Raw genomic sequence first — 13,452 nt, 5'->3', positions numbered from 1 at the left:
CTTGCTTAATATGTTTGTTTTATTGCGGGTTAGTCCACAGTCCCTTTTATACGAGATTAGTAGGTAAGCTTCACATCGAGACCATCAACCCCAAGATATTTTGTAATTACCTTCGGCTGCACAATTTCTCTATTTATCTTTATTTAATGGAAAAGGCTACGGCAACACGTTGAACAAATCGAAAACTTCTTTTCTATTCATTCATTCGTTAAAATCTAACAACTACGTACAAATTCTTAGACAAGACCTGAAAATAATTTCACATTTACAAATTATAAAAACATTGTTTCACTCCAAATTTATTGGGCAGAATTCTAATTAAACTTAATTAAATTACATAAATTATATATGAATTGCTTATATATTTTTGGAGATTGTCCAATAATAAGAAATGTAAAGAAAGCCATTGATATCTTAAAAATTAAGTTAAGAATATCCTAAATCACTAACCTGCACTAACCACGTGATCACTCTACCTTAATCAGAACAAATAATAGTTCCCACTTATTTATTTACCTATTAATCGACATTATGAACTTATTTAGCTTGAATAGTCGATGTGAAACTAATTTCAACAAAAATAAAAAATTTAATTTATAAACGAATGTTACATTATTTTTATGCAAACATTTTAATTCGAATACAAATTGAGTTTAAATTTTGTCACACAATAGAAGAGAAAAGAAGTGATATATATATATATATATATAATATTATATTAATATTAATTTAATACAATAAATTATTTTAAAATTTTTAATATTTTATTAATATATTTAAATACGCACAATAATGTTAAATAATTAATCAATGTGTATTTTAAATTTGTTCGAAATTAAATAGGATACTATTTATTATTTGCCAGTATTATTAAGCACATTTAGAAAACAAATTCAATCAAAGACTTCTTGTTTTTGTTCGACTTCATCTAGTAAATAGTATTTTTGAAATTTCAATCTCCTCATGATTACATATCTCCATACAAGATTATAGCTCGAAATTTTTACTGTTTATAACAGTTTGGTATGAAATTTAAAGCTTACACATTAATGCATATATAGTAATATTGCATATATAAAAACATCAAAAAAAGAAAAAGAAAAGGTTTTTTTTTTCAAAAACCCTTGTTTTTGAAGAAGAAAAAAAGATTGTCAAAATATATTAACAATTGATTTCTATCTTATTAAATATTCCAAATATAATATTCCAGCGGATGTAATAGCTAAGAATAAAAAAAAACTCCACAATTCGATCAATAATAAGTACTCCGTCGGTAAAGCAGAAAATCCACGATGGTTTTATCTGTTTATCAAATACAATGATAAAAATACGGTCAGAAATCGTCAAGTTATTTGCAATTTTGTGTGGTTGCGTTTAGTCATATGTAAACTAGTAATAAAACGTATCTACATGTATATATATTTTTTTGCAGGTACTTAATTTTTAAGAAAAATAAAGAATATTTACTACAAGAGAAGTGTCAAGTGTCAATCTTTTATGTAAAGACTTTAACGAAATAACTTAATGAAAAGGCTGCGTCGACGATTGCTTTATCGTGGCCGAGTTGTTAATTAATAAGTAAGACGTAACATGGAAACCACAAAAAGTCTGGAACAATACGAAGAATGGAGAAAAAGAGTAAGTCATTCGAATATTTCACTTTTCTGCTCACTCAATCCTTACAAAAATATGAATATTCATCCTATTATTAGATTGTGAGATTTATATTAAGATTTTTAATTTGTTGATAAAATATTTGTAACATAAAACGAAAACAAACAAGTGAAATAATTATTGAAACATAGTTCATAAAAATATAAACAATATTATATACTTCCTTAAAGTATTAATAATAAATTTACTCCATATTGTTTACCACAATTTTATTTATAATACAAACCTATCGTGTTATTCCCTATTGCTAAGGATTTATGGTATTTCTTAGGAGCATTATAATTTATTTAAATTGAAATCATTTTTAAGGCATTTCTTGGGCCTTTACCACCAAATTTTTTAAGAATAGAAGAGACAACGGGTAATAATCAGCAAGAGGAAGCAGATCGACAAGCTGCAATAGTATTACAACAAATGCAAAATCAGACAATGAGTATGATGGGAAGACTTACCATAACAGTAGTGCAAGTAATAGCAAGAATTTATTTTATAAAAGCATTAATTGATAAATTCGGTAAATTCAATATTATATTAGCATAAATTTCATTCAAACGAAGCTAATTAAGAAATTATTTCTATGCATTTACTTTTACGTTACTTATTTTGATAAAAAAAAATCGTTAGTATAAGAAAATAATTTAAAGAAACAATTTAATTTATGAAAAATTATAAATTATCGTTCAAATTTTGTCTATAACTATTAATTTTATTTAGGCAAGACTTGTAAAAAACTATGGATTCACAGGAATGGATCCTTACGTTAGACTAAGAGTAGGACATACGATATATGAAACTCACACAGACAGAAAAGGAGGAAAAAATCCACATTGGAACAAAGTCATTCAAGTGTAAGGAGTTAATTGATAAAAACAAACTTGAAAAATTTATAAACGATGACAATAAAATTCTAATTATTTTCATGGTTGTCAGTTTTCTTATTGAGCAACTTGATAAATTTTCCAAAAGTCAATTTTTTCCAAACATTTATAATAAAATTATTTATCGCCAATTTAAAAAGTAAATAGACATTGAAATTAATTAATCTTGAAAATAAAGAAAATAATTTAAAATATTTTATGATATATGTAAAATTTTGAAAAAGATCATCAGAACGATAATATATATTACATTCACTTATTTGACCAATGTTCAAATTTAGCTTCCTTCCACCTGGAGTTAATAAGATATATGTAGAAATATATGATGAATATTCTTTTACAATGGATGAATTAATTGCATGGGGCCACATAGATATTCCATCTCAAGTTGTTGAGAAAGGAACAACGTACGAAGACTGGTACTTACTTAGTGGAAAACAGGGAGACAATCAAGAAGGTTCTATTAATTTAGTATTAAGTTATCAGGTAAGCCTTTTTTTTTTCTTTTTATTAAATAATTATAATCTCCAAGGACAATTTATTTAAATAATTTAAAAAATTATATTTAATACTTTAGATATAGTTTTCATAATGAAACACTACGATCTTTATATAATAATAAAACTCTAATTGAATAAAAATATATACTTTATATATATATATATATATATATATATATATACATATACATATTTTTATTTGTTTATATGAAATAGAAAATTCTTATTTATGCAAGAATTTATCATGAATTTATTTTGTTGTTGAATCGATTAATCTTTTTCTCATAAATTATTTGTATATATAGTATACGATTAAATATTTATAAAATTATGGGATGCTTATTAAAAATTAAAGTAATAGATTTTTTTTTAATTCTTTATAATTCTTATTTCTGTTAGGCAAGGTATCCAAAGTCATATATGGAAATGCCCGCACCTGTTATGATGATTCCGTCAACAAATGTAACTAAAAGTACAACGCCATTTGCACCTGTTAATGTTTACACAGAACCTCCAGTCAATCCCACTCCACCTGTTCTTGCGAGTTTACTACCTAATGCAGAAATTGAATTAAAACAAGTATGTTTTCGTCAATTTAGTTAGTAAAATATTATGGTATGTTAAAATATTTACATGCCAGATAAAATATAAATCATATAAATCTAATATACAATTTCGAAAAATTGGATTTATTGCATTACATTTAATTTTAATATAGATTTTTAGAAAAATGAAAAGCTATAGTTTTATTTCCAATGTAATATAAGCAGATTATGTGTATATATTATTCTTTATCGATAGGCTAGTTATTTATATTTAACACTATTTTGTTGTAAATAATTAAAATATTTAATATTATTATCATGACATTGAGTAATACATTAAATATTCAATATTCATATAAAAACTTGTTTCTTATAGATTTCAGAAATGTTTCCAAATATTGATAAAGAAGTGATAAAATCCGTTTATGATGCAAACAGCGGCAAGAAGGATATAACAATAAACACGCTTCTCCAAATGGTGGAATAAATCTGTTTCTATAAATATAATTAATTATATTCTTTATAAAGACAACCAAAATTCGTGCTTAGCATATAATCGCCAGTGCTGTATTTGTAAAATTTTGCTGTAAAAGTATTATTTGCAATCAAAGTAATATATTTACATAATATTATGATATATACATTAATTTATTCATCCCACCTTATGGTAATATAAGAATGTTCACTTTTTTAATATTTTATTTCACTTCAATCATTTCGTTTAATCTATTACTTATTTCAATTTTATACTGATTTTTATTGTTAAAATTCTGAATTAATGATAAAATGAGAAAATAATAATAAAAAAAAAAAAAAATATTAGATATGATATTAATATTAGACTTTTTTTTTTATACAAGTTTTTAATAATATATATACATTTACATAATATTATGAAATACAAATTATTTAATCCATGGTAAATATATTTTAATAACAATTTATTTGTTTTATATATGAAAGAATACAAATTTGTCATCATAATTCATAATAACTTAAAACTATTGCTTAGTTATTTTATTATCTTTTACCAAAATCGCCATATAAATGTTTGGAATAATCAGAATCCTGTATGATAAGGAACTACCGTCACCATCTATATCCTTTAATGTACATTAACAATACGTTAACTAAAATAAAAATAAAAAATTCCACTTTTATACAAAATTGCATATGTTCATAATTTTGATTATCTATTTTGTACAAATGATCTTTCTATTTAATATTAATAAATGAAGCTAATAATATATTCATTAGTTATATATAAAATTACATATTCAATAATTAATTAAAATTATTTCTAATATTATAAACATTGTAATCTAATTTACAAATCAATTTTCCAAAAATATATATACTTAAAAATCTGTTCAAGCCTCATTATTCATAAACACTATTTTTTTTATTAATATAGATAACATATTTACATACTTAAAATGTTATGAATATTACCTTGATTTAAAATATATTTTCTAGAAATATATTTGTATATATAATTTATACTGACTATATGTAAAAATATATTATAAATATTCATTACATTGACCACATGTAAAAATATGTATTCTGCCAATGTGGCAAATATTTGGCTATTGGCTCGGTAATTAATCTTGCTAATGGTACTTTTTTAGATATCATGTCAAGCATTGATAATATTTTGATACGACTACAGTTATCATAAAAAGGTGATCGTAACAAATACAATAGTAATCCTATCCTACGACGTACAAGTTCTTGTTGCTCTTTCGTAGTGAGCATTGATTCTTCGGTGACGATTTTTAAACTAAATAAAAGAACGATTAACAATTACATTATATGATAAATGTTTATAAACATAAATTAAATACTTATATGAAATAATTCTTTAAATGCTTAAAAAGTTACCTTGCTACATCAATAAAAAATGATAAAAGCCATGGAAACCAATCTCGCGATCCGGTAATTGATAAACAACCGAGATGTAATAGTGGTTTTACTACATACATAGTCTAGAATGAAAATATTAAAAATGCATTTACATAATTTATGATATTTTATAATATTTTATGATATTTCAAACACAAACTTCAGCTAAAAGAAGAGACTTTTTCAGCGAATAAATATGACTGGGATTTCCAAGTTCTTCTGTTTCAATAGCAGATGAAGATGCAAGTGGTGTCCATGTTCTTGTTTGTATTGAACTGCTTCTGACTGTTCTTACAACCTTTCCAGAACGTTTGAGCGAAAAAGCTTCCTTAGGAAATTTGTATTCATTACAGTTTTCATTGAGTTCTTCACGATTTAATGGTCGAATAGCAGGAGTCTGAGTAATGCGTTCTTTATAGCGATATATAAGTACTAACCGCATTACAACTCTGAATTAAGAGAATATGTTTTGTTCATAGCGTATGAAATAAAACTTGATAAAAACAATTATGCTTATAGAAAATTGTACAAATTGTACTTCTCGTTTAAATAAATAATCGATACCGAGATTTAACAGCATATGTTACATTAATATATGTATCCAGCACAGATAGTTCAATATAATCTATTTACATGTATCGATTAATTTTAAACGAGTTTAGCTAATTACATTTTATTTTTAATTCAATTTAGAAAATATCCGTACGCTCGTGACAACTGTATTTATAATTTTCATATTATTTAAATAAAGCGTAAACTTAAGTAAGTACAAAACAGATTTATAAAATTATTAATATTAATAGGATTTCATTTTATCATAATTATTGTGAAAATTGTTTAACGAACTTATTATTATTAAATTATAAAATGAATTATGAATAAAAAAAATAAGTAAATTATAAGTAATTGGTAAATTTTCTAAAGGCCTTATGCTATTTTTAACAATCTTATAAAATTATCCTTTAAATAAATTTATATAAAAAAAAATTATGCGTTACATATAAATGTATAATTAATAATTAATAGAATTAAAATTATGTAAAATAATAGTCAAATATTTCTCATTCTTTAATGAGCAAATGCACTAACTTTAGTAATTGAATTAAGGAAATAATAAACCATCGTCCGGTTTCACCCCATACTCTTTTAGCTGATAATTCAAATAATGCCTCTGTATAATCAATTGTAGTTAACCATATTTTTAATTTGGAATATAATGATGGTAAATTTGATTGTGGACATTTACTAGCTTTAATAATTTGATCATTGAACAGAATTATTAAGTTTGGAAGAGAATAAACAAGCTCCGATGCCAATGTCAAATGGTTGAATCGTTCTAAAAACATTCAATAATAAATATACTGACTTGCATATATAATAAATACTTTAAATATAATTGAAATTTTACTTTACCTGCAGTAAAAAATGATAAATATTTTAATGTACTCTCTATGTCCGATATCAAATTCGGATTATCTGTTATCCATTTTTTATAGAGTTTAAACCACTCGGACAATATCGCTTTTATATTAAGAGAATGAACCATTATTACAATTAACTCAATTTATCTATCTTCTTTTTTACTTTTGAATGATAAGTATTGTGATTTTGAATATATATCGGTATTAATTCACTTTTAATTTAGTTTTATTATATTTTTATATATAATGGACAGAGTTTAGAATATTTGTATAGTCATTCTATAAAGTCTTAAATAGATTTTACATATCTATGCATTGAATACATTTAATTTTAAAATATACAAAATATTTCATAATAACTCTGCATTCTACCATCGCTTATATAGATTAGGTTAGAGTTCAATTATTATCAATGCCGTAAATGAAGCACTGTCAGATAATTGACAAATTTCTTTTATTTTTAATATTACGGGAACTTGAAAATAATATGCCATTTATGATACATTCCATTCCTAAATCCGATAAAGACGACGGATTAAACTGACGCGGTTAAATTAAAAATTTTTATACGGATTATTAACTTTAATAAATTAATCAATTGTCCCGTTTACATCGAAATATTTATATCATAATGTAATGTAATAAAAATTTATAGTCATGTATGTATGTATTATATGGCGATTATTATTAAAATTCCATTGCCACAAAAGTTCGCATCTATTAGTTTGTCATTTTAGTATATTTGGTAAATTGGGAAGTAATCATGAACATTACATGTTATTGACATGTTTAATAACGAATAAATTTCAGTTATGAAAATCAGTTTATATTTATTTCAACGTACTAAATTATTTAAAAACTAATCCAACAAAAATTTCTATGCTTATTAAGATTAAAAAAAAAAAAAAAAAAAAAAAAAAAAAAAAAAAATTATTGGACTTCAATTTTTTTATTTTTTTAACTTGTCAAAATAATGTTTAACAACGCTTAAATAATTAAAATAAAGACATTTATCTATTTTTTCAAAGATCGGAACAAAATTAATAGATTTTTTTTATTTTATTAATAAGTCGTTGAATTCAACATAGGATAACAAATTACATATTAATAAATGATAATGCAAATTAATTTGACTGAGATGTTATATTTTGTATTTTTAAATGATGAAATAAAAATAAGCATTTATAAAAGTATTCATATACTCATGTAAACAAATATTACCAAATAATAATCAATATTACGATTTTACATTATTCTGAATTTTCAAAAAATCAAGTGTATATTATAATAATTGGTTATTGAACGAATTATATTACATCTTATTAGTTGTCTTTGGGTATAAAGTGGATGATATTTAATGATAAATAAATTTCTAATAAATTTGTTCGATTCCTAATTATTGGACAAAATTTAACAATATCGATGGTATAAAAGACTTTTGTTTTATTTCTTCTTTAGTATAAAAATATTTCATATTCATAAACAATCATATACACTATTCGTTTATAATTATTTACCATAAATGAAATTAATTACATAATTTGAAAATTAATATTTAAACGATATTTAATCGTATTAATAGTATAATTACAATACTTTGACACTCGCAATACTAAATCTAATAAACTGAAATTAAATTTATTAATAAATTGAATCGATTGAATTAACTTTATTCAAAATTAAAGATTTTATTTAGACATTAATTAATACAATTATACGGAAAAAATTTTTACCATTGTGATTAATAAAAATAATTTTTATATTATAATTTATATAAATTATTTTCAAATTAATCTTCACATTTATTCGTGAATCGATTATATATATTATATATATATATATATATATATATATATATATACAAACACGCACGCACACACATAAATAATCACGATCGTTCTGCTATGCTCGATTAGTATAAACAACACAGAGTGATCGTTCGATTATTTATTCATTGTATTAATATTCCCAGAAAATTCATATTAACAAGTAATATACAATTTTTAATATATAAACGTAAAATATCTAAATTAATAAAATTATATATTAGCCGGTAACATATTATATTAATTATGCAAAAAATTTGTTCAACATATCTGTAAAATATAATGTATTTATTTAATTCTTTATAAAATTGTATAATTTAACTTAAGCGTTATCATTGCTAATGGAATCGGAATTCATGTCTTCGTCCTGCAAAATCGGCGTACAAACTAATTCTTGATTATATGGAATATTTTCTACATTACCTGGTAATTTCATAGGAACAACTTTTATCCTAAAATCGTAAGGCATGAAGTCACGACAGAATCTATAAAAGTCGTATCTGGTCTTGATAAGATTTAGTCTTGCCATCATCACCAACAATTTCTCAAGCACTTTACTGTAACTCTCATATTTCTTTCTCTTAATAATTAGACTAGAAATTTTTGAAAGTTCTTGTACGAATTTTTCTGATTCGATTCTTGTTTCGCTTCTGAATAAAGGCTCCATACGATTCCACAGATATTTATAAAGTCTATCGGTAGCCCAATTCTTTGGCCTCGATAATTTTGGTTGCTTGTACAACTTTCCATCTACATAATACGCTTTATTTATAGGCTTTCTTTTTTTCATCTTTAATTTTGCCTGTTTCAATGCCATGGTACGTTTTACCTTAGCATCGGTTTGTTTGTTTTTCTGTTCAAGCTCTTGATTACGTTTCTTCTCGAGTTCTAGATTTGCTAAAGTCGCTTCCTTTATTAGGTCGACCTTTTTCTTCGCAATCTCCCATAACGATTTATCGATCATCATTCTAAACAAAACAAATTATATTAATGAGTCTATCATTATGATTTTTTAAATTCACGCTTAAACTGTTTGTTATTTCAGTTGAACTGTATATTATTGGATTTATTTATGAATTATACAGACATAGTCGTGACATTATGATCGTGTTAAATTACAATCTTACAATATCATATTATCTAAAATCTCTTTTCTTATAAATGAAATTAATAATGAAATAAAATAAAAAATTTTATATAATAATTTAAAGATGTATATTTATTTAGAGTAAGTAATTTATTCATTCAAACTAAATACTTTATACTAGTCAAAAAAAATAAATCTTTGAAAAATTTCAAAATTTATTTATAATGGTGAAAACGTATTTAAAAGAAATGTTTAAAAGGATTTCATTAACAATCATGATGGTAATATTACAGAAAGTACTCCAAAATTTATTTCTTAATGCACTTATAATACCAGGAATTTCATGAAATATCTACAAGTTTGAAGTTTAAAAATAAAAAGTAAAGTTTCTCTCATCGTAACAAATTAATTTGGTAAATTATAAATTTTAATTGTATTAGAATGTTAAGAAGAAAGATAAAAACAAACGTGAAACTAGACTGAAATATTAAAAACATTAATACAAAGTATATATATATATATATATATATATATATATATATACATGCACATTCGGAATTAAATAAACAACATTAAATTACTTACGCATTGTTAGATAATTTCAATTGTCGTTCGTTTTCATTCGGGGCACTAGTTTCCTTCACACTTGTTGCTACGCCCTTTAGAACACTTAAGTCATTACCTTTTTTACTTGTATTCGACGTGTTTACCACGTTTCTTGTTAAAGAATTATGAGACGAAGAGCTCTCGTCTGTTTCAAAACTTCTGAATTCCGTGAGACGTGTAAAGGGTCGACCGCTTGGATTCAAAGTCGACTGTGCCGGATGAGGAGTACGTAGTAGGTCATCATCAACATCGCCTTCGGTACTTGGAGAATTTCTTGATATTATGCGATTAAATTTTTGCTAAATAATAAAAATTGATTTGTTTTTATCTTAAGATTTATTTATATTTTATTATCAAATAGACTTTGTAGAAAGTAATTTAATTTTTCTATTATAAATATACCGATTTATATATATATATATATATATATACAAATAAAATCTGCTTATATTTTCAAGACAATTTTTAAAGAATTTTATAATGATTCTACAGAACGATTATATGTAATTGTTAAAAAAAAGATATATATATATATATATATATATATACATATATATATTTAAATATTCAATTCTTATAGAGAAATGTTAAAAATAAAATAAATACAATAATTAGAAATTATCTAATGTAGTGAGAAATAATAAAAAAAAAGTTTTTATCATTTGTTAAAAATACTAATAAATAAAATAAATATTTTATGCTTACTTTTAATAATTCTTTATTGTAAGACTCAGCAAAACTTTCGTTCGGTTTATTGATTTTTTTAATTATATTGCTCGATAAATTTAATACTTTCGACGTTTCTGCCACTTCTTTAGCACTCATTTCATGTCCAGATATTTCTGATTTCTCATTTAATTCGGTGCCTCGATTTTCTATCGCACTTTTATCTTGAGAATGCAGTGAAGTTGCTGCTTTCGTTGACTGTCTTTGCGAGGATAATAACGACTTTTTAGAAATATAAGATTCTTCATCACTTGTATCGTCGTCTGAACGATTTTTAATTATATAGTTTTGTCTCACAATATGGTCTTCTACGTCCATTTCCTTATTTATTAATTTAAAAACCATTAAATTTAACAGATTTAAAAATAAAAAAAATATACCAAATTTTTAATGGCATCGAAATATTACAAAAATATATTTATGAATAAATAAATGGCAGGTACCTTGACTGGGTCAGAATTCATGAACTTTTGTTTTGTTGTACTTGCATTGGGCACATATGATTTTGTTCTTCTGATATATTTTGGTAATGAAGAGCTCTCGTTTTCATTGCTAATCTCTTTGCTGTCATTTTTTGTTTTATTATATGGAATAGATTCATTCAATGACGAAACGTCGGTGATTTTATTTGCATTTGATTTATTCATATATTTTAATGAACTTTGAGAATTATTCAAAACTTGACTTAATTTATTTCTTAACGATATTCTTTGACTTCTCAATGATTTATCAGTCTAGAAAGTTCATCGTTCTTATAAAATCATATGTATTATCGAATTTCCAAATTTATTAACAAAAAATATTTATAAATATATTTTAAAATGTTATTTAAGAGACTATAAGTACAATAAAAAATTAATATCGATTAATGGATATCTTAAAAATATATATTACCAAATAAAATCTTTAAAGAATAAATACAAAACTGGTAATTGTCTTTAAAAAATCTGCCAAAAGCAAGTATCTTATTTATCTTCGATAAATTTCTGACAAAAAGAAAAAAAAGAAAAACGATTTATAAATAACAACTAATAACTTTTAATTATAAACTAATAAAATAATATAAAGTTTGATAAACGTGAAGTAATGTTCTTTAATTTGGTTAAAAACAAATTATGCATTTATAAATATTAACATAGATAGATTGATATTATTAATATAAACTTCCATCGTATGATAAAGAATTCTCGTGAGTATTTACAAATAATATTCCTTCGTGAAGTATATATTTAACAAGACTTACTTTATCCATTTCAGTTGTTAAATTTTGACTTTCTAATACTTCATCAAAGGCATTTTCTTCTGAAAGCTGCTTTTCCTTTAAAAGTTGTGTTATTCTTTTAGAACTAATATTTCTACCCACTCTGACACCGCTTTGGTTATTATGATCCGAATCAGTTGTAAAACTTTTTGGAGATATATGTTTTGGTGATTGTTTTTTCGATCTGTTACCTAGAGTGGTCTAAATTAAAAATAATTTATATGTTATATTTTAACCATTTTTTAATATTAATTTGTAACAATAATATTGCAAATGCCATTCGTTCAATTATCACATACAAATAAATCGCAATTAAATTTATAAGAAAAATATTTTACACTAATAAAAATCAGAATAAGAATTTTAAAAATATATATAATTTTTACTTGATAAAATCAGAATTTTATTAAAATTAATTAAAAAATAAATTCAACCAACTACGTATTGGCATTATAATTATTTAAAGTTTTAATTAGGTTAAATATTATATTTACATTGCTTTTATTAGAAATGTTATTGTCCTCTAAGGCAGCGTCGAAGGAATTTTTTTCAGTACGTTCTTTAGATTCTTGGGAAAATAAGTTTGGTCGTCGTTTTTGTACATCATCTGTGTTGCTGTCATTTGAATTAACGGCAGCATCCGAATTAGTATTTAAATTCTTATTGGCATATTTAGTCAATTGAATTTTCACTGGAATATCTTGTTTTATCAAAATTTTTCCACTTCGCAATTTTTTTGCACCTTGGTCTAAGATCGCTTCATTACTAGATGTATTAAGTTGATTTATTTTTTTGCTAGAACTATTTGATAAACTTTGTCTCTTTATATTTCTCGAATCTTCTTTCGGCTGAATACTTGTACCTTTTGATGATTTATTTTGAATACTGATATTTTTTTCTGATGCATTATCACTATTTAAAATGTCTTCGAAATTGTTACTTTTATCGTTTGAAGTGATTCTTGTTTTCAAAAGTTTTGGTCTCAATTTTTTAATAGTTTTCGATTCGTCGGTTGATTCACAC

General features: G+C 23.8%; 3 protein-coding genes across 4 annotated transcripts in view; 1 reads left to right on the top strand and 2 right to left on the bottom strand.

The window, feature by feature from the left end:
* The first annotated feature begins 1,345 nt into the window (after positions 1-1,345).
* LOC105367757 (toll-interacting protein) lies at positions 1,346-4,183 on the top strand. Of its 2 annotated transcripts, none has more exons than XM_011506531.1 (6): positions 1,346-1,638; positions 1,984-2,142; positions 2,389-2,522; positions 2,834-3,038; positions 3,452-3,667; positions 3,974-4,052. In XM_011506531.1, exons 1-5 carry the CDS (start codon positions 1,591-1,593, stop codon positions 3,653-3,655), a joined length of 750 nt encoding a protein of 249 aa, XP_011504833.1. In that variant the 5' UTR covers positions 1,346-1,590; the 3' UTR covers positions 3,656-3,667; positions 3,974-4,052. The 2 variants fall into 2 exon arrangements, with proteins under 2 accessions (XP_011504833.1, XP_011504832.1); XM_011506530.1 differs by having other exon boundaries at positions 1,349-1,638; positions 3,452-3,631; positions 3,974-4,183.
* A 925-nt stretch (positions 4,184-5,108) lies between these two features.
* Pex16 (peroxisomal biogenesis factor 16) lies at positions 5,109-7,109 on the bottom strand. Its single transcript, XM_011506529.1, has 5 exons — positions 6,916-7,109; positions 6,592-6,838; positions 5,663-5,951; positions 5,482-5,585; positions 5,109-5,380 (listed from the first exon to the last, which is right to left on the bottom strand). The coding sequence occupies exons 1-5, from the start codon at positions 7,046-7,048 to the stop codon at positions 5,134-5,136; spliced, it is 1,020 nt and encodes a 339-aa protein (XP_011504831.1). The 5' UTR covers positions 7,049-7,109; the 3' UTR covers positions 5,109-5,133.
* Positions 7,110-9,071: 1,962 nt separating this feature from the next.
* Positions 9,072-13,452, bottom strand: part of LOC105368332 (putative uncharacterized protein DDB_G0277255) — a 5,576-nt gene continuing 1,195 nt past the window's right edge. The window contains exons 3-8 of the mRNA XM_011507333.1: positions 12,924-13,291; positions 12,412-12,630; positions 11,612-11,902; positions 11,148-11,489; positions 10,422-10,741; positions 9,072-9,717 (exon numbers count right to left, since the gene is read on the bottom strand). Coding sequence (XP_011505635.1) covers positions 9,072-9,717; positions 10,422-10,741; positions 11,148-11,489; positions 11,612-11,902; positions 12,412-12,630; positions 12,924-13,291 — 2,186 coding nt within the window. The remainder of the gene's footprint in view (positions 9,718-10,421; positions 10,742-11,147; positions 11,490-11,611; positions 11,903-12,411; positions 12,631-12,923; positions 13,292-13,452) is intronic.

The sequence above is a fragment of the Ceratosolen solmsi genome, unplaced genomic scaffold (genome assembly GCF_000503995.2).
Source record: "Ceratosolen solmsi marchali unplaced genomic scaffold, CerSol_1.0 scaffold6, whole genome shotgun sequence".
In the NCBI taxonomy this organism is placed as follows: domain Eukaryota; kingdom Metazoa; phylum Arthropoda; class Insecta; order Hymenoptera; family Agaonidae; genus Ceratosolen; species Ceratosolen solmsi.
The sequence above is the reverse complement of the archived record's forward strand: the minus strand, read 5'-3'. Positions and strand labels throughout refer to the sequence as shown.